Source organism: Mobula birostris, chromosome 2 (assembly GCF_030028105.1).
Source record: "Mobula birostris isolate sMobBir1 chromosome 2, sMobBir1.hap1, whole genome shotgun sequence".
Taxonomy (NCBI): domain Eukaryota; kingdom Metazoa; phylum Chordata; class Chondrichthyes; order Myliobatiformes; family Myliobatidae; genus Mobula; species Mobula birostris.
Genome location: NC_092371.1, coordinates 5,879,778 through 5,901,425, shown reverse-complemented (window position 1 = coordinate 5,901,425; position 21,648 = coordinate 5,879,778). Strand labels below are relative to the sequence as shown.

General features: G+C 52.9%; 1 protein-coding gene across 1 annotated transcript; it reads left to right on the top strand.

Annotated features, from left to right (window-relative positions):
* The first annotated feature begins 1,392 nt into the window (after positions 1-1,392).
* efna3b (ephrin-A3b) lies at positions 1,393-18,599 on the top strand. Its single transcript, XM_072276144.1, has 5 exons — positions 1,393-1,411; positions 13,128-13,417; positions 15,126-15,191; positions 17,573-17,653; positions 18,391-18,599. Exons 2-5 carry the CDS (start codon positions 13,153-13,155, stop codon positions 18,513-18,515), a joined length of 537 nt encoding a protein of 178 aa, XP_072132245.1. The 5' UTR covers positions 1,393-1,411; positions 13,128-13,152; the 3' UTR covers positions 18,516-18,599.
* Positions 18,600-21,648: the final 3,049 nt, after the last annotated feature.

Below are 21,648 nucleotides of genomic sequence, written 5' to 3'. Positions count from 1 at the left end.
GCTACTGAGGATTGTTACAGCACTGATCCTGCTCGCTGGGGAAAGGAAACGTTAGATGATTCAGTCCGACTGTACTGGGCTAAGAAAGGGCCGGACTCCTGCATATCCTGGATATCAAAGCTTCGGAACGAGTATACAAACAGCAGAGACATTTTTTCTACAAATTTCGCTTCAAACGCAAGCTCACAAATGGTGAGTACATACCAAGGCAACGGCTCTCCCACTGGCTGTGTGTTTTGTTTTGCTTGCCGCATCTTCAGTGATGGTAACTGTCAGTCCATCTTCGAACCTGGCTTTAGCGACTGGAAACATGCCGCTGAGCGCATAGGAGAGCATGAAAATAGCGAACACCACAGGAAAACGATACTGACCTACATTACACTAGCGTCTGGCAGCGGAAGAATAGATACAGAACTGCAAAAGCAGTTCGAGTCAGAGTGTGTCTACTGGACTGATGTATTGAGAAGAGTGGTGGTGGTTGTGAAGTTTTTGGCCGAGAGGGGACTGGCTATCCGAGGCTCCAGTGACATATTTGGCAGGCCTGGTAATGGCAACTACATAGGCTCAGATCCACAATGGGACAGGACAGGCTGAGTCATCTTACTCTGATGTCACTTGAAAGTGATCTTGTTCGGAAACTGGATTTTAGTGATCTGATCAAGGACTTTGCTGCAAAGGAATCCAGAAGAACTAGGCTTTAATTTTGAAAAACAAGCATCTGACTTTGTAAATATCTAGGCTCGTGTGTCAGTGCTGTTCCTGTTTTTGTGGCAATAGGTTAATAGTTGACTGTTTACAAACTTAGTAAGTAATAAGTGGTCTTTACTCTGCAAGCCACACAGTACAGCAATAGGTTAGTATGCGCTGGATCTCATTTTTCAAAAGGATTGGTGGAGTATTGTCAAGTTTCCTAGTTTGCCATAGTGCCGTCTCTCTTGGCCTTTTTGCCTCTCATTTCTATTTTACTTTCTCAGAACACACGGTTGAGAAAAATACCGAGATAAAAATGCTTTGGCACTGTTTGAGAAATAAGGCCTATGGTATGTGCAGCAATAGCTAAACAAAGATTTAAGATTGGGTACATCATACTTCATCTCCCTCATTACTAAGCCAACTAAGCCGAGGTCAATTTTTGAGTGCTTTAGATGCTGTCCTTCAAACTAAGAATCTGCATTACTTTCTGTCCTCCCTCTTAAGGCCTGTAAGTTTATAGCCTAAACCAATGTCTCGGTCCACAGCTTTGATATTTAGACCGGTACGACCTTTGCTCTTGTTCTTGCCTTTTTTTGCTTGGTACAGCAGCATTTTACGGTGTCGGCAGGGGCCCATCGGGGCCTCCAGCCCAGGGGCCCCGGCCCTGCCTGTATTGTATTACCAACTCCCAGCAGAGGCAAGAAAGGTGGTGGGGTAGGTGAGTACAGATGGGTAGATTCATACAGCAGTAACGTCAGGACAAGACTTTCGGAGGGAACTGGTGTGGAGGGGAGATGTGATTCTCTGTTCAGTGACTTCCCCACAACACAGCTACTTGTCCTGGAATCAAATCGGCCTTTAATTCCTCGGTAATTCTGAATGTTCCCGGCACTCCGGGCACACAGCAGTTACTGTCCTTCTCTCCCGGTCTCAGATACGCTCAGGGCTGGGTGACCCCTCGCTGTACCCCGGGCTGTCCCATGTGGAAACCCCCAAACCACGGACGACTGAGTCACGTCGGTTCCGTTTGGCCCTGCCGTGCATCCAGAAACACATTTGCAAAGAGTGGGGCTTGCAGTTCTGTGGAACAGTGCCAAGAACCGCTGCTCCCTGGCCTGGCCGCAGAGACAGGCCTCTGGGGCAATGCGTGTGTGGAGTTTGTACGATCTCACCACCCTTCGAGAGGGCAGGGTTAACCCACCTCCCCAAACCACTCAGTCCATAGGGAGAAGGGCCCCCACGGTGTCATCGGGGAGGGAGTTCCGGGATTCAGACCTGGTGGCGGTAAATGAACAGCTGATGTACTTCTGAGAGGGAGTACCTGTGGGTGGTGCTGTGCCCTTGAATGGGAGACGGAGCGGGTTCGGAAGGGGCTATCGGTGTATCCCGACCAAGTCGCCGTGGTGCTACACACTCTGTCTGACTCTAGGAGTGTGTGATGGAACGGTGTAGAGGGAGTTTCACTCTGTGTCTGACCCCGGGAGTGTGTGATGGGACGGTGTGGAGGGAGCTTCACTCTGTGTCTGACCCCGGGAGTGTGTGATGGGACGGTGTGGAGGGAGCTTCACTCTGTGTCTGACCCCGGGAGTGTGTGATGGGACGGTGTGGAGGGAGCTTCACTCTGTGTCTGACCCCGGGAGTGTGTGATGGGACGGTGTGGAGGGAGCTTCACTCTGTGTCTGACCCCGGGAGTGTGTGATGGGACGGTGTGGAGGGAGCTTCACTCTGTGTCTGACCCCGGGAGTGTGTGATGGGACGGTGTGGAGGGAGCTTCACTCTGTGTCTGACCCCGGGAGTGTGTGATGGGACGGTGTGGAGGGAGCTTCACTCTGTGTCTGACCCCGGGAGTGTGTGATGGGACGGTGTGGAGGGAGCTTCACTCTGTGTCTCACCCCGGGAGTGTGTGATGGGACGGTGTGGAGGGAGCTTCACTCTGTGTCTCACCCCGGGAGTGTGTGATGGGACGGTGTGGAGGGAGCTTCACTCTGTGTCTCACCCCGGGAGTGTGTGATGGGACGGTGTGGAGGGAGCTTCACTCTGTGTCTGACCCCGGGAGTGTGTGATGGGACGGTGTGGAGGGAGCTTCACTCTGTGTCTGACCCCGGGAGTGTGTGATGGGACGGTGTGGAGGGAGCTTCACTCTGTGTCTGACCCCGGGAGTGTGTGATGGGACGGTGTGGAGGGAGCTTCACTCTGTGTCTGACCCCGGGAGTGTGTGATGGGACGGTGTGGAGGGAGCTTCACTCTGTGTCTGACCCCGGGAGTGTGTGATGGGACGGTGTGGAGGGAGCTTCACTCTGTGTCTGACCCCGGGAGTGTGTGATGGGACGGTGTGGAGGGAGCTTCACTCTGTGTCTGACCCCGGGAGTGTGTGATGGGACGGTGTGGAGGGAGCTTCACTCTGTGTCTGACCCCGGGAGTGTGTGATGGGACGGTGTGGAGGGAGCTTCACTCTGTGTCTGACCCCGGGAGTGTGTGATGGGACGGTGTGGAGGGAGCTTCACTCTGTGTCTGACCCCGGGAGTGTGTGATGGGACGGTGTGGAGGGAGCTTCACTCTGTGTCTGACCCCGGGAGTGTGTGATGGGACGGTGTGGAGGGAGCTTCACTCTGTGTCTGACCCCGGGAGTGTGTGATGGGACGGTGTGGAGGGAGCTTCACTCTGTGTCTGACCCCGGGAGTGTGTGATGGGACGGTGTGGAGGGAGCTTCACTCTGTGTCTGACCCCGGGAGTGTGTGATGGGACGGTGTGGAGGGAGTTTCACTCTGTGTCTGACCCCGGGAGTTTGTGATAGATTGTGTGGAGGGTACTTCACTCTGTATGACCTGAGGAGAGTGTGAAGTTATCGTATAGAGTAGAAGCAGGAATTTTTTTCTAAATCAGACGTTGTGGAGAAATGCGGAGATGCCTCTCAATTTTCGACTCTGCCTTGGACAACTAGCTCCCCCTCTTGACAGCCCCTGGTACTGCAGTACACTGCTTCATCAGTCCCGCCGCAGAAATATGAGAGTGGATGGGCTGAGGTCTCAATGGAGTCTGAAGGGTGACCTGATAATTTATTTTATTTAGTATTACAATAGACAATAGACAATAGGTGCAGGAGTAGGCCATTCGGCCCTTCGAGCCAGCACCGCCATTCACTGTGATCATGGCTTCTCCCCATATCCCTTCACTCCGCTATCTTTAAGAGCTCTATCTAACCCTTTCTTGAGAGAATCCAGAGAATTGGCCTCCACTGCCCTCTGAGGCAGAGCATTCCACAGATCCACAACTCTCTGGGTGAAAAAAGTTTTTCCTCAACTCTGTTCTAAATGGTTTACCCCTTATTCTTAAACTGTGGCCTCTGGTTCTGGACTCACCCATCAGCGGGAACATGCTTCCTGCCTGCAGCGTGTCCAATCCCTTAATAATCTTATATGTTTCAATAAGATCCCCTCTCAGCCTTCTAAATTCCAGAGTATACAAGCCCAGTCGCTCCAATCTTTCGACATATGACAGTCCCGCCATCCCAGGAATTAACCTTGTGAACCTCCGCTGCACTCCCTCAATAGCAAGAATGTCCTTCCTCAAATTTGGAGACCAAAACTGCACACAGTACTCCAGGTGTGGTCTCACCAGGGCCCTGTACAGCTGCAGAAGGACCTCTTTGCTCCTGTACTCAACTCCCCTTGTTATGAAGGCCAACATGCCATTAGCTTTCTTCACTGCTTGCTGTACCTGCATGCTTACTTTCAGTGACTGATGAACAAGGACACCCAGATCTCATTGTACTTCCCCTTTTCCTAATTTGGCACCATTCAGATAGTAATCTGCTTTCCTATTCTTGCCACCGAAGTGGGTAACCTGACATCCACATTAAACTGCATCTGCCATGCATCTGCCCACTCACCCAACCTGTCCAAGTCACCCTGCATTCTCATAACATCCTCCTCACATTTCACACTGCCACCCAGCTTTGTGTCATCTGCAAATTTGCTAATGTTACTTTTAATCCCTTCATCTAAATCATTAATGTATATTGTAAATAGCTGCAATCCCAGCACCAAGCCTTGCAGTACCCCACTAGTCACTGCCTGCCATTCTGAAAAGGACCCTTTAATCCCTACTGTTTGTACCCTGTCTGCCAACCAATTTTCTATCCATGTCAGTACCCTACCCCCAATACCATGTGCTCTAATTTTGCCCACTAACCTCCTGTGTGGGACCTTATCAAAGGCTTTCTGAAAGTCCAGGTACACTACATCCACTGGCTCTCCCTTGTCCATTTTCATAGTTACATCCTCAAAAAATTCCAGAAGATTAGTCAAGCACGATTTCCCCTTCGTAAATCCATCCTGACTCGGACCGATCCTGTTACTGCTATCCAGAAGTGTCATAATTTCATCTTTTATAATTGACTCCAGCATCTTCCCCACCACTGATGTCAGACTAACTGGTCTATAATTCCCTGTTTTCTCTCTCCCTCCTTTCTTAAAAAGTGGGATAACATTAGCTACCCTCCAATCCGCAGGAACTGATCCTGAACCTATAGAACATTGGAAAATGATTACCAATGCATCCAGGATTTCTAGAGCCACCCTGGGATGCAGACCATCAGGCCCTGGGGATTTATCAGCCTTCAGTCCCATCAGTTTACCCAACACCATTTTCTGCCTGATGTGAATTTCCTTCAGTTCCTCCGTTACCCTAGGTCCTCCAGCCACTATTACATCTGGGAGATACAACTCAGAGCAGGACAGACTCTTCCGGCCCTTTGACCTGCGCTGCCCAGCAACCCCTGATTTAATCCTAGCCTAACCACACGGATAGGAAAGGTTTAGAGGGATATGGACAGGTACACGGATAGGAAAGGTTTAGAGAGATATGGACAGGTACATGGATAGGAAAGGTTTAGAGGGATATGGACAGGTACACGGATAGGAAAGGTTTAGAGGGATATGGACAGGTACATGGATAGGAAAGGTTTAGAGGGATATGGACAGGTACACGGATAGGAAACGTTTAGAGGGATATGGGCCAAATGTGGACAAATAGGACTAGTTTACTTTGGTTAGCATCGATAAGTTGGTCAAAGGTTCTGTTTTCGTGCTGACTTTATGATTTGAATCCTTCTACCTCGATTTGTCTGGTCTCTCGATCTTCCACGGTGATCAAGGCCCTAGGGTAGGGAGATCCATGGACTATCTCCCACCTCTGTCCCGAACGGTCCTCCCCTCCTCCCCCTCCTCCCTCCCCCAAGGATTCGTTTGGTGGGTCTTCCATCTCCCCATCACCCTGTCCCTGCCACACTCACTCGTTGTCACTCTGTCCACCTCCCACACTCGTTCCTCAGGTCTGGCCTTTCCACTCACCCCTCCTCACTCTTACCCCCTCATCCCCTCCCCCAAGTCCCAAGTGCCTTCCACCTCCCCATCCCTCAACACTTTCCCTCAGTCTCCCCACTCACTCCCTCCCCTCACTCCTGCCCCCTCATCCCCTCCCCAACTCCCAAGTGCCTTCCGCCTCCCCATCCCTCAACACCTTCCCTCACTCTCACCACCTCACTCACCCCCTCCTCACTCTCTCCCACTCACTCCCGCCCCTCACTCCTGCCCCCTCATTCGCTCCCTATCACCTCCCCCACCCCTTCCACTCAACCCCTCCCCTCAGCCTCATGCCCCATTCTCCCCTTGTCTCACTCACTCATTCCTGCTCCCCCTCACCGCCGCTATCACCCACTCACCCTCCCCCTTCTCACTCTCACCACCACGGTGCCCCTCCCTGTCACTCTCTCCCCCCCCCAGTCTCACCCAACCCCTCACTCCCTCCCCTTGTTGCCCTTGTACAATGAGAGGGACTCGACCTCACAACCTTCCTCACTATGATCTTGCACCATCGTCCACCCGCACTGCCCTGCTCTCTCTCTACAGCTGTCACACTCTATTCTCTGTTGCTATCGCTCTACCTCACTTTAGCTTGAACAGGAAGGTGGGCGGCTGGGTGGGGGCAAAGTCAGAAGCTGAGGGGTGATAGGTGGAAGAGGTAATGGGCTGAAGAAGGAGCAATCTGATAGGAGAGGACAGTGAACCATGGGTGAAAGGGAAGGAGGAGGGGCACCAGAGGGAGGTGAGGGGTAGGCGAGGAGAAGGGAAGGGCTCAGAGGCGGGAAAACAAAAAAGGGAGCATTGAAACATCAGGCCGTGTTGGAGAAATCAATGTTCGTGCCATCAGGTTGGAGGCTACCCAGATGGAATATAAAGTGTTGCTCCTCCACCCGTGGAGGACACCAGGGACAGACATGTCGGTGTGGGGACGGGAAATGGAACTGAAATGGCTAGTGCATGGGCAACCCACCTTCTAATTCTGGCCCTGCCCCTTTCCTTCCTAGTCCTGATGAAGGGTCTCAACCCAAAACACTGACCGTCCATTCCCCCCCATAATGGCAGCCTGACCTTCTGAGTCTTGCAGTGTTTTCTGTCTCTTGCTCCAGATTTCCAACACTTGTGTCTTTGAATTTGGCCCGAGTCAGCAGATATTTGGATTAAGGCCTCGTATGACAAATCTGTGCACAAGCCAAATTGGATTTGGAGAGGGACCTGGTGCAAGAGGTTCTATGGCAGGACTGAGAGGTGTAGGGGTGAGAGGAAAGAAAGGCCCTCACTGGCCCTGAGGTACAAAATCTGATGTTAAAGAAATGCAGTTGGGCAAGCACAAATACCTTTAGTCCGAAAACAAAAGGCAAAACAAAGCAATGTTGTGTAGGCTGACGAGGAGGGGACCTCAGGGAGATTGCAAACCTTCCTGGTTCAATTTCTTTCCCCAGTCAGGGAAGGGTGACAATTGAGATAATTAAGGTAATGCCTTCCCGCCTTTTGCTTCTCGTGATCAGTCAGTGATATCGCCATGCCAGCGAGCGTAACTGCGCCCAGGGAGAGTACGTGCTGAGTGTCAAGGAGAGTGCTGAAGGAGGGGCCAAATACCTGGGGAGAGAGTGTCCCAGTGAGGGCATCGTCCAACTGGGCGGTCCAACCCCAATCACAGGGCAATCACACAAGCACGTATGCACACAAACACTGACACACTAATACGCAGTCACAGACAAATTCTACAAACACACACACAATTATGCAACACCATAAAAGGAGCTTCACTCTGTGTCTGACCCCGGGGGTGTGTGATGGGACGGTGTGGAGGGAGTTTCACTCTGTGTCTGACCTCGGGAGTGTGTGATGGGACAGTCAGGATATTTAACGAGGCTCTCAATTAAATAATTTTCCCTGTTCAAATAAATGTTGATTCTATGATTCTGTCTCTCTCCTGCTGCTGTACTGCTGATTCACCAGTGGATGACAGTGCAGTGCTACATTCAGAATTCCTGGGATTTCTGAGGGAATCTCAGGATGTACCTTCTGATTTGTGGAGAAACCAGTAAGTTTTCCCTTCCCGGGCACACTCTGACCTCATCTTCTAACAAAGGATGCAGTTCCTGGGGTTGATGAGAATGGGATGGCGAGAGATGAACTTGCTGTTTACGGTTGCTTCCATGTACATGGTAAACTCTGGGAGCTGAATGCCCCCCATGTCCTGCACAGTAACACAGAGGTGGGGAGGGGTGTAGAGGACGGACAGGGTCATGGAAACTGGGAAGGTGTAGGGAGTCAGAGAGGGTTACAGAGGGGTACAGTGGGCAGCAGAGGGTTGCCAAGATGGGGAGGGGTGTAGCAACCATAGATACAGGTATGTGTAGGTGTGGAGGGGATTACAGTGACGGGGAGGGGTGTAGAGACCTGAGAGGGTTACATAGACAGGGAGAAGTTTCAGAGAGGGAGGGGATTATCCAGATGGGAGGGGTGCAGGGACCAGAGGGATTTATAGAGACAGGGAGAGGTTTAGGAGAGGGAGAGGATTACAGAGATGGGCTGGAAAGGGATACAGAGACAGAGGTGCGTGGTGTAGGGGAGGGAGGGGATTATAGTGATAATGAGGGGTGTAAGGACCACAAGGAGGTTATAGAGACAGGGAGAGGTTTAGGGGAGGGAGAGGATTATAGTGATAACGAAGGGTGTAAGGACCACAAGGAGGTTATAGAGACAGGGAGAGGTTTAGGGGAGGGAGGGGATTACAGCAATAGGGAGGGGTGTAGGGACCAGAGGGGGTTTCAGAGACAGGGAGAGGTTTAGGGGAGGGAGGGGATTACAGCAATAGGGAGGGGTGTAAGGACCACAAGGAGGTTATAGAGACAGGTAGAGGTTTAGGGGAGGGAGGGGATTACAGCGATAGGGAGGGGTGTAAGGACCACAAGGAGGTTATAGAGACAGGGAGAGGTTTAGGGGAGGGAGGGGATTACAGCGATAGGGAGGGGTGTAGGGACCAGAGGGGGTTATAGAGACAGGGAGAGGTTTAGGGGAGAGAGGGGATTACAGCAATAGGGAGGGGTGTAAGGACCAGAGGGGGTTATAGAGACAGGGAGAGGTTTAGGGGAGGGAGGGAATTACAGCGATAGGGAGGGGTGTAAGGACCAGAGGGGGTTATAGAGACAGGGAGAGGTTTAGGGGAGGGAGGGGATTACAGCGATAGGGAGGGGTGTAGGGACCAGAGGGGGTTATAGAGACAGGGAGAGGTTTAGGGGAGGGAGGGGATTACAGCGATAGGGAGGGGTGTAGGGACCAGAGGGGGTTATAGAGACAGGGAGAGGTTTAGGAGAGGGAGAGGATTACAGCAATGGGCTGGAAAGGGATACAGAGATAGAGATGTGTGGTGTAGGGGAGGGAGGGGATTACAGCAATAGGGAGGGTGCAGGGACCAGAGGGGGTTATAGAGACAGGGAGATGTGTAGGGGAGGGAGGGGATTCAGACGAGAGGGAGGTGGCCACGGCTAAGGAAGAACAACATTTGGGATTATTCTGACAACCTCGGCTCTCCTCGTGATCACTCTGCGTGATCGCCGTGCCAACGAGAGTGACAGTGCCCAGGCAGTGAACGTGACCAGCAGAACGTTCAGGGAGAGGGCAGGAGGAGGGGCCGAATACCTGGGGAAGGAGTGCCCCAGTGAGGGCATTGTCCAATTGAAGCAATCGACTGTGGAACTGGTGTGTAACATTGCACGAGGTGTGCGTCACCAACACACACACACATGTGCAGACACACTCTGACACAGACACGCACGCACTCCGTCACACGCTGACAGATATGCACACACACACAAAGACACATTCATCTACGCATAGACACACACGTGTGCACACAGAGAGACAGAGACTTGTACACATATACAGCACTGTGAGTGTCAAATCGTATTCTGTAGAACAGGGGTTCCCAACCCAGTTCCACAAAACCCTTGCCTAATGGTAAGAGTCCAGGCATAAAAAAGTTGGAGACCACTAGGGTGGAGGGAGCTTCACTCTGTGTCTGACCCCGGGAGTGTGTGATGGGACAGTGTAGAGGGAGCTTCACTCTGTGTCTGACCCCGGGAGTGTGTGATGGGACAGTGTAGAGGGAGCTTCACTCTGTGTCTGACCCCGGGAGTGTGTGATGGGACAGTGTAGAGGGAGCTTCACTCTGTGTCTGACCCCGGGAGTGTGTGATGGGACAGTGTAGAGGGAGCTTCACTCTGTGTCTGACCCCGGGAGTGTGTGATGGGACAGTGTAGAGGGAGCTTCACTCTGTGTCTGACCCCGGGAGTGTGTGATGGGACAGTGTAGAGGGAGCTTCACTCTGTGTCTGACCCCGGGAGTGTGTGATGGGACAGTGTTGAGGGAGCTTCACTCTGTGTCTGACCCCAGGAGTGTGTGATGGGACAGTGTAGAGGGAGTTTCACTCTGTGTCTGGCCCTTGGAGTGTGTGATGGGACAGTGTAGAGGGAGCTTCACTCTGTGTCTGACCCCGGGAGTGTGTGATGGGACAGTGTTGAGGGAGCTTCACTCTGTGTCTGAGCCCGGGAGTGTGTGATGGGATGGTGTAGAGGGAGTTTCACTCTGTGTCTGACCCCGGGAGTGTGTGATGGGACGGTGTAGAGGGAGCTTCACTCTGTGTCTGACCCTGGGAGTGTGTGATGGGACGGTGTGGAGGGAGTTCATTCCACACTTGGACTACCCTTCTGACTGAAGAAGTTATCCTTAAATATTTCACCTCTCATCCTAAATCCGTGACATCCAGTTCAAGTCTCAGACAAACTGACTGGAAACAGCCTATCTGGGTTCTCCCCCTTCCAATGTTTGAGAGAAGTTGGGTAAGTACATGGTTGGGTGGAGCTTGTAGGGCTGTGGTCCAGTTACCAGTTGATGAGACTAGACAGAGTAATAGTTAGGTACAGACTCGATGGGCCAAATGGCCAGTGTCTGTGCTGTGACGCTCCATGAGAACTCTCCATCAAAGTGGCATCCTCACATCAGTCATCACTGTCTGGTTCGGTGCAGCATCCTCTCACAAAGCACAAAAACCACAGCGAACTGTCAGCTCAGCAGGAAAGGTCACTAGCTGCAGTCCACCATCACTGTAGGAATTGTGTGTGTCCAGACAGGCAGGAAGAATCAATGCGGACACTACCCACCCTGCAAACCGCCTCTTCCAAAAGCTCCCTCCGGGAAAGTGCTGCAGGGATATTAAAATAAAAAGAAAACTTTACACCACCTGTGAAGTTTCTTTTCCAAGGCAGTTAATCTGATTGACCATACCCCCACAACCCCCCTCACTGCACCGTAAACACTTTACACTCCTGGGGGCGGGGGGCAGCGGCCTGGTAACGTAATGCTATCAGAGCACCTGCGATCCCCGCCGTTGTCTGTCAGCAGTTTGTACGTTCCCCCTGTGTCCACGTGGTGCTCCGGGCTCCTCACACGTTCCAAAGGTGTATGGGTTTTCTCCGGGTTCACTGGTCACATGGGTATAACTGGGTGGCGCAAACTTCTTGTATCCCAATGATATTAACACATTAAACCGCTTATATAATTTTACATTGGAAGTATATACTGCCGTTTATATACATTTATTCTGTACCCATACCTTAAACTCTAATTATTTTCATTTAAGTCTTATTCGTTATAATTGTTACATGGTGCATGTCACCCCCTGGCCAACACTCCTCCGCAAATTCCCGATATGTGTAAATGGACATACACCCCGTGGCCACTTTATTGGGCACAGGAGACCCGGTGTGATCTTCAGCTGCTCTAGCCCGTCCAATTCAAGGTTCAACCTGTTGCGTGTTCAGAGGTGCTCTTCTGCACATCACAGCTGTAACACGCGGTTACTGAGTTACTGTCGCCTTCCTGTCAGCTTGAACCAGTCTGGCCGTTGCTGACGCTGAGGGAAGCCTCTCTTGAGGGATCTCTGGGGAGGGGTTTGGGTACATTATCAATGTCCCTCTGACCTCTCTCATTAACAAGGCATTTTCACCCACACAACCAACATTCACCAGATGGTTTTTTTTGTTTTTCATGATATTCTCTGTAAACTCTAGAGACTATTGTGTGTGAAAATCCCTGGAAATCAGCAGTTTCTCAGATACTCAAACCACCCCATCTGGCACCACCAATCATTCCACAGTCGAAGTCCTATAGATCACAGCTCTTCCCCATTCTGATGTTTGGTCTGAACAACTGAACCTCTTGACCATGTCTGCGTGCTTTCATGCATTGAGTTGACCATGATTGTCTGACTAGATATTTACATTAACGAGCAGCTGAATGAGTCGGTGTACCTAATAAAGTGGCCACAGGGCGGAGTTAATTCTTAAACCTAATCACCCGTTAGGGTGCTCTGGTTTTCTCCCGCTGTGCAAAGACATACCGGTTAGTCGGTTAACTGGTCATTGAAAATTTCCTGTGATTAGGCCTGGGTTAAATCGGTGGGTTATTGGTCAGAACGGCTCGTTGGGCTGAAAGGGCCCATTTGTATTGCATCTTTAAGTAAATCTGCACAATCTCTTATGTCAATGACCTTTGGATTGGCTGACTCTGAGGGAAGCCCCTCTTTGGGGGTCCCTGGGGAGGGGTTTCGGTATATTACCGGTGTCTCTCTCTGCCCCCTCTCTTTGGGGGTCTCTGGGGAGGGGTTTCGGTATATTACCGGTGTCTCTCTGCCCCCTCTCTTTGGGGGTCCCTGGGGAGGGGTTTCGGTATATTACCGGTGTCTCTCTGCCCCCATCTCTTTGGGGGTCCCTGGGGAGGGGTTTCGGTATATTACCGGTGTCTCTCTGCCCCCATCTCTTTGGGGGTCCCTGGGGAGGGGTTTCGGTATATTACCGGTGTCTCTCTGCCCCCATCTCTTTGGGGGTCTCTGGGGAGGGGTTTCGGTATATTACCGGTGTCTCTCTGCCCCCTCTCTTTGGGGGTCCCTGGGGAGGGGTTTCGGTATATTACCGGTGTCTCTCTGCCCCCTCTCTTTGGGGGTCTCTGGGGAGGGGTTTCAGTGTTTTACCCACACTGAGTGTGTCTCTGCCCTCTCTCCCTGCGTAGGTTGAAGACTGAAGCGTACACAGTGATGGTGAACGTGAATGATTACTTGGACATTTACTGTCCACACTACAACAGCTCTGGGCTCCACCACCGGTCTGAGAGCTACGTGCTCTATATGGTGAACTACGAGGGCTACAAGACCTGTAACCACAAACTGGGCTTCAAGCGTTGGGAGTGCAGTCCGTCGCACTCTCCACACAACCCCATCAAGTTCTCCGAGAAATTCCAGCGCTACAGCGCCTTCTCCCTCGGATACGAGTTTCACGTGGGGCATGAGTACTACTACATCTGTGAGTGTGCAGAGGGAGGGGGAGGAGGGGAGTGAGGGGAGAGCAGGCGAGCGAGGGTATGAAGTAGAGGGGGAAGATGGGAGAGGTTAAAGGGGGGAGGAGGAGGGGATCGAGGGAAGAGGGATGATGGATGAGTGAAGGGGAGAGGGGGAACGAGGAGGGATGAGAGGAGAGGGAGGAAGAATGAAGGGGGGGGGGGAATATGCCGAAAGATTGGAGCGACTGGGCTTGTATACTCTGGAATTTCGAAGGCTGAGAGGGAATCTTATTGAAACATATAAGATTATTAAGGGATTGGACACGCTGCAGGCAGGAAGCATGTTCCCACTGATGGGTGAGTCCAGAACCAGAGGCCACAGTTTAAGAATTAGGGGTAGGCCATTTAGAACGGAGTTGAGGAAAAACTTTTTCACCCAGAGAGTGGTGGATATATGGAATGCTCTGCCCCAGAAGGCTGTGGAGGCCGAGTCTCTGGATGCTTTCAAAAAAGAGATGGATAGAGCTCTTAAAGATAGAGGAATCAAAGGTTATAGGGATAAGGCAGGAACTGGATACTGATTGTGGATGATCAGCCATGATCACAGTGAATGGCGGTGCTGGTTCGAAGGGCCGAATGGCCTACTCCTGCACCTGTTGTCTATTGTCTATTAATAAGGAGCAGGGACAGGAAGCATAGATTGAGGGGAGAGGTGGAAAGAAAAAGGGAGTAAGGGAGGGGAGGTAAGGGGAGAGTAGGGAAGAGGAAGGTGGGGATGAGGGTTGGGAGACGGGGAGGGGTGAGGCTTTGAGCAGGGGTAGTGGATGAGTGGGGAGGGAGAGGGAAGTGGAGAGAGGAGGGCTGGCGAGGGAAAGAATTGTGAGGTGGGGGAAGGAGAGCTTGAGGAGATAGGGAGGGAAGAGACTGTCGAGGGGATGTGAAGTGAAAGAGAGGGAAGGGATGTGGATCTGGTGAGGGGACACAGGCTGGAGAGGCTAGGGCTGAGAGAATGGAAGGGGAGGAGGATGGAGATGGGGAGCAGGAGGGGTGTGAGGGAGGTAAGTGATAGAGCTAGAGGGTATATTGTGTACTCAATGGGGGTCACAGCTACCTCTCTCTCTCTCTGTCCCCTCTCTTTTCCCCTCTCTCCCTCTCTCTCTCCCCTCTCCCTCTCTCTGCCCTCTCCCTCTTCCCCCCTCCCCCTCTCTCCCCTTCCTCCTCTCTCCTACTCCCCTTCTCTCCCTTCTCCCCCTCTCTCCTCCCTCTTTCCTCCTTCCCCTCTCTCCCTCCTCCCCTCTCTCTCCTCCCCCCCTCTCTTTCCCCTCTCCCCTCCCCTCCCCCTCTCCTTCCTTCCCCTCATTCCCTCTCTCCCTCCTCCCCTCGCTCCTCCTTCCCCTCTCCCTCCTCCCCCCTCTCCCTCCTCCCCCTCTCTCCCTCTTCCCCTCTCTCCCTCCTCCCCCCCTCTTCCCCCTCCCCTCTCCCCTCTCCTCCCCCTCTCCTTCCTTCCCCTCTCTCCCTCATTCCCCCTCTCCCTCCTCCCCCTCTCTCCCCCTCCTCTCTCCCCTTCCCCTCTCCTTCCTTCCCCTTCTCATTCCCTCTCTCCCTCCTTCCCTTCGCTCCTCCTCCCCCTCTCCCTCCCTCCCCTCTCTCCCCCTCCCCCTCTCCCCTCCTCCCCCTCTCCTTCCTTCCCCTTCTCGTTCCCTCTCTCCCTCCCCTCTCCCGCCCCCTCAGCCACACCGACACACCACCACGGACGGACATGCCTGAGGCTGAAGGTTTTTGTCTGCTGTACCACTTGTGAGTATCTGAAGGTCAGGTTTACTGTCGTCTGCACGAGTCCGAGTGCGCGGAGACACGGTGGAAAACTTGTGGCAGCCTCACAGGCTCACAGCATCAGATACACAACATTCACAAGAAAAGCGTAATTAACCTCAATTTTTACAAGGAAACACAATTAGAACATTATAATGCAAAGCGGTCACAGTGTTGCTGTACTGAGGGGGTGATTGGGGTTGAGCTGGCTGGTTCAGGAACTGAATGGTTGAAGGGACGTCGCTGTTCCTGAACCTGGTGGTGTGGGACTTCAGGCTTCTGTACCTCCTGTGAGAAGATGGCCTGGCCCGGATGGTGGGGATCTTTGATGATGGACGTGGCCTTCTTGAGGCAGCGTCTCCTGTAGACACGACCGATGGGGGTTGGGTTGCACCTGTGATGTATTGGGCTGAGTCCACGACTCCTGCGATCTCTTATATTCCTCTGATTTTCTGGGGCATCCCAGGTGAGAACACGCTGGGATGAACAAGGGTTCACATCGTACTGCTCTCCTTCCCGGGGCCAGCCCAGTACCCTCACAACAACGAGAGGCAAGGCAAGACCCCCTAATCAGATCCCTCGCATCAAAATCAGGGTACTTGGAAGGGGTTACCTTCTGAGGGATCTGATTAAGTTGCCCTACTCACAGCATGGTGCTCTCTGGAATCCTCAGCCTATGTTATTGGGACGATCACATCCCCATTGCTGTTCACACCCAATCCCCACACCCCTCCCCATGCCCCCTTCCCTCCCCTCCCCATTCCCCCCACCCCTTCCACTTCCTCAATCCACCATCCTTGCTTCCTGCCAACCCATCTCCCCTCCCTTTAACCAAAATCCATTCGGGATGCTCATGATCCATGTCTCTCCATTCCATCCACATCCGTGCGTCCCTTAAACGCCTCTACTGTACCTGGCTCACCGCCACCCCTGGCGGTCACTGTCCCCCTCTAAGCTACGCGGGTGCACGGCCACTCGGAAGCTGAAAAGCTCCCTTTATTGCCAACAGCTGGAATTGCGTCTAATTAAATACTGCGCAGTTTCAGGCCGTGGCCAAGTGGTTAAGGCATTGGACTAGCGACCTGAAGGTCGTGAGTTCGAGCCCCAGCCGAAGCATCGTGTTGCAAGGCACTTAACCACACATTGTTCTGCGATGACACTGGTGCCAAGCTGTATGGGTCCTAATGCCCTTCCCTTGGACAACATTGGTGTCGTGGAGAGGGGAGACTTGCAGCATGGGCAACTGCCGGTCTTCCATACAACCTTGCCCAAGGAGAGCGAAGACTTTCCAGGCGCAGATCCATGGTCCTGCAAGACTAATGAATGCCTTAAATTCAGGCCGTGTAAACCTTTCCTGCAGCTGTACAATAAAATTAGAGGAATCGTTGCCGACAGCACATTCCAGCCATCGTCACCCTGTACATCTCCTTTGTACAGGAGATGTACTCCCTCTCCCTCTCACCTTCAGTGCATGTCCTCTGATACTAGACATCCCAACCCGGGAAGAAAGAGGCTCTCGACTCTGTCTCTACCTCTCATAACTTCCTGAATCTCTGTGAGGTCTCCCCTCAGCCTCTGGCGCAGCAGAGAAGACGACCCAAGTTTGTCCCACCTCTCCGTGTAGCTGGCGCTCTCTAATCCAGGCAACATCCCTGCTGGTAGACACAAGAGATTCTGCAGACGCTGGAAATCCAGAGCAACGCACACACAAAATGCTGGAGGAGCTCAACAGATCAGGCAGCGTCTGTGGAAAAGAGTAAACAGTCGACTTTTCAGGCTGAGGCCCTTCATCGGGACTGAACTTCTGCACCCTCTCCGAAGTCTCCACACCCTTCCTGTGATGGGACAACCAGACTGCACACAGCACTCCAAACCTGGCCTGACCTTGGCCGCACAATCCACCTCTTCATAATCTTGCATTTTATCGTTTACCCACACCGCACTTTTTCTGTAGTTTTTACACTTTTTTCTGCATTCTGTTATTGTTTTACTCTACCTCAATGCACCAATGATCTGGTCTGTATGAACAGAACCAGCCTTTTACCGTATCTTCAACAGTACACCTAATGTCAGGGAAATGTACACAATATACATTCTGAAATGCTTTTTCTTCACAACCATCCACGAAATCAGAGGAGTGCCCCAAAGAATGAACGACAGTCAAATGTTAGAACCCCAAAGTCCCCCCCCAGCTCCCCCCATCGCACGTAAGCGGCAGCGAGCAACGATCCCCCTCTTCCCAGCCGGCAAAACAAAAGTTTCAGCACCCGGAACAGGAGACAATGATAGACCGATTCCAAAGTTTTATATAACTACAGTATGACTTCCTAATTTTAACTCCTTCTACCTTTGCCCCCACCCACCAGCTCCACACCCCAGTGAGACTCTGGATCCGACCCCACCACCGCTGACGGTGGGTCACGATGTGAAGAGTGTGAAGGACCTCGGTGAGTGTTGGAGGGAGTGACCAAGGTGGGGGGGGGTCAAAGGTTGGCCCATTGATTTCCCCTTCCCCCCCACCTGGGGTCAGGGGTCAGGAGGGAGGGAGGGAAAATGCTGATCAGAGGTCACGTAGAGTGACATCGGCAGAGATTCGAGTTCGGGGAGGGAGTCAGCCGTCGGGGGAGCAGGTTAGGGGTCAGAGAGAGGGGCTGGTTGGGGTTAGAGGTCAGAGGTTCAGTGGGGGTTAGGTGCCACAGAGAGGGGCTTCAGCTGAAAGTAGGGCCTTCAGTGGTGGAGGGAGGGTGGAGGTCACGGGGGGGGGGGAGGCCATCACCCCGTTGGGGGCAGGCTGGCGGTCATTCCCTGATGATCTCTGCCCCTGGGGTAGTACAGGACAGAGAGACTGAACAGCCTCGACCTTCTGGGGAGAGTGGGTGGGATCCGGAACACACAAGGGGGGGGTGCGGGTTGTGGGATCTTACAGAAACTTGACTCTTAACTCTACTCTTGCCCCCTTTCCTCCTCCCACTCTCCCCCTCCCCCTTCCACCCCCCTTCCCCATTTTTGTCCTCTTCATTCACCTCTTCACCTCCATTATTCCTCTTCCTCCCTCCCCATTTCCTCTTTTCTTCCCTCCTCCTCACACACCCTGCTCTCCTCCTCCTTCCACTACCCTGTTGCCCCCTTCACCCACCTTTATCCTCTATTTTTTCTCCCCCCCCCCCACCCCCGGGTGTGACAGACGAGTTGAAGCCATCGCTGCCCAAGCTGGAGCGCAGTGTGAGTGGCAGCAGCCCGAGCCGGGATCACCTCCACCTCACCATTGTCGTCTCCCTGCTGCTGCTCCGCACCCTGGCTGCCTCCTAGCCCCCACTCCCGGGATCCCCGCACCGCCATCCCGGGACAGTGGGGATCAGGAGCCCCCCCCTTCCCCTCCACCCCACCCAGCCTGTCACCCTCAACTCTACTCACCTCCCCCAACGTCCGCTTCCCTCCCATCATCCCCACTCCTCCCTCCTGTCCTCCCCACCCATCTGCCGTTCCCCTACCCCATATAAACCTCACCCCTCCCTTTCCCCCCAACCCCTCCAAGTCCCCATACCTTTTACTCCCCTCCCCTCCCTCCCAACCCCAAATCACTGGGCTCTGACCTTTGACACCCGGACAAACGTCTCCGTGACAAAGCGGGAAATATTGCAACGGGTCAAAGTTACAATCACCACGGCAACGGGTGTTTAGTTGCAGCGCGCTCACTCACATGCATGCGCGTGCACACACGTACACACACACACACACTCACAGACACACACACACGTACACACACACACTCACAGACACGTACACACACACACACACTCACAGACACGTACACACACACTCACAGACACACACACTCGCACACATACACACACTCACAGGCACACACACTCGTACACACACACACTCACACACATACACACACTCACAGACACACACACTCGCACACATACACACACTCACAGACACACACACTCGCACACATACACACGTACACACACACACACACTCACAGACACGTACACACACACTCACACTCACAGACACGTACACACACACTCACAGACACACACACACGTACACACACACACTCACACACATACACACGTACACACACACACTCACACACATACACACGTACACACACACACTCACACACACACACACTCACAGACACACACACACGTACACACACACACTCACAGACACACACACACACACACACACTCACAGACACGTACACACACACTCACAGACACACACACACGTACACACACACACTCACACACATACACACACTCATAGACACACACACTCACACACATACACACGTACACACACACACTCACACACACACACACACTCACAGACACATACACACGTACACACACACACTCACAGACACACACACACGTACACACACACACTCGCACACACACACACTCACAGACACACACACACGTACACACACACACTCACACACATACACACACTCATAGACACACACACTCGCACACACACACACACACTCACAGACACACACACACATGTACACACAAACACACACACACCCCCACACATACACACACACACACACTCACATCCTCACACTCACACACCCCAGTCCAGACACACACACATCCACACACAATCTCACACCCACACAATCACAGACAGACAGGCAGACAGACAGACAGACAGACAGACAGACACACCCACACACACAAGTTAGACAAAAAGATCAAAAAAATTTTTTTACAAGAAACGTGCAGCCAGAGCCGTCCATCTCTTAGTCGGCCAGTTGGCAACAGGAACAAAATGGCCGCCAAATCCAGCCTACTGCTTCCCCTCTCTTTTCCACACGAGCAGTCACGCAGTTGTGCTGGGTTCTATTTCTTGGAAGGTTCTTGCTTCTCATTGCCAAGGGGCACTCTCAATCGGACCTGCTCTGTTACGTGGCCAAAGGAGGGGGTCTGGTCTGGAGAGAGAGGCCTAGGTCGGGGGAACAGCCTGTTATCAGGAGGAGGTGGGTCCGAGGGAGGGGGCCCATTAAAGGGAAGCATCAAGCCTGATGTTGGGAGCCTTCAGATGATAGGCCGGTGTTGTGGGGCCGAAGTGTGTGCAGTTGCATTTGGACTATATTGTATGTAATTAAGTTGCTGAGGGTTACGGGGCGAAAGGAGCTCACTAACACAGAACAAAATGCCAGCTGAGGTTGTGCACCTGTGCCAGCGACCCACTTTTGCCTCAGTCTCCATGGCATGAGAGGGAGAGAGCTGGTGAAGGACATGGAGAGGGATGGTGGAAGCTAGATAGTGACCATATTTGGCTTGATTATCACAGTGCCACAACAAGATCGGAGCCCCACATCCCTGTGATTGGGATCAGCCCCCATGTATTGTGTCCACGGAAACAAGCTCTTCACCCAGCAAGTCCATGCAGGTCAGCAAACCACACACCCCTGTTGCATTTACCCCACTCTATATCTGATCACAGGAGTGTGTGACGGGTCAGAGTGCAGGGAGCTTCACTCAGTGCCTGACCCCGGGAGTGTGTGATGGGACGGTGTAGAGGGAGTTTCACTCTGTGTCTGACCCCGGGAGTGTGTGATGGGACGGTGTAGAGGGAGTTTCACTCTGTGTCTGACCCCGGGAGTGTGTGATGGGACGGTGTAGAGGGAGTTTCACTCTGTGTCTGACCCCGGGAGTGTGTGATGGGACGGTGTAGAGGGAGCTTCACTCAGTGCCTGACCCCGGGAGAGTGTGATGGGACAGTGTAGAGGGAGCTTCACTCTGTGTCTGACCCCGGGAGTGTGTGATGGGACAGTGTGGAGGGAGCTTCACTCTGTGTCTGACCCCGGGAGTGTGTGATGGGACAGTGTGGAGGGAGCGTTCACTCTGTGTCTGACCCCGGGAGTGTGTGATGGGACAGTGTAGAGGGAGCTTCACTCTGTGTCTGACCCCGGGAGTGTGTGATGGGACGGTGTAGAGGGAACTTCACTCTAGGGTGAATTCCAGAGCCCAAGCAGCTAAAGACACAGCCATTAATGATGGGGAATTGGGGAGGGGGGAAATTGTGGAGTGGTTTAGAGAGACAGGGAGGGATGTAGAGGCCGGTGAGAACTAGAGAGACAGGAATGGGTGTAGGGGCTGGAGGGTGTCACAGAGATATGGAAGGGTGTAGGGGCCGGAGGGATTTACAGACACCAAGATGAGTTTAGGGACTGGAGGGATCACAGAGACGGGGAGGGGTTTGGGGACCAGAGGGTTAGAGAGATGAGGAGGGGTGTAGGGACCAGAGAGGTTTAGAGAGACAAGGAGGGGTGTAGGGGCCAGAGAGGGTTAGGGAGACGGGGAGGGGTGTAGAAGTCAGAGAGGGTTAGGGAGATAGGGAGGGGTGTAGGGGCCAGAGAGGGTTAGAGAGACGGGGAGGGGTGTAGGGGCCAGAGAGGGTAGAAAGGCAA

What these genes read in the sequence shown, in the direction of transcription:
- efna3b (XM_072276144.1), top strand. Translation starts at nt 13,153, where the DNA reads ATGGTGAACGTGAATGATTACTTGGACATTTACTGTCCACACTACAAC. An exon ending in GCATGAGTACTACTACATCT is followed by an intron (nt 13,418 to 15,125) that starts GTGAGTGTGCAG and finishes CCGCCCCCTCAG; the next exon opens with CCACACCGACACACCACCAC. An exon ending in TTTTGTCTGCTGTACCACTT is followed by an intron (nt 15,192 to 17,572) that starts GTGAGTATCTGA and finishes CCCACCCACCAG; the next exon opens with CTCCACACCCCAGTGAGACT.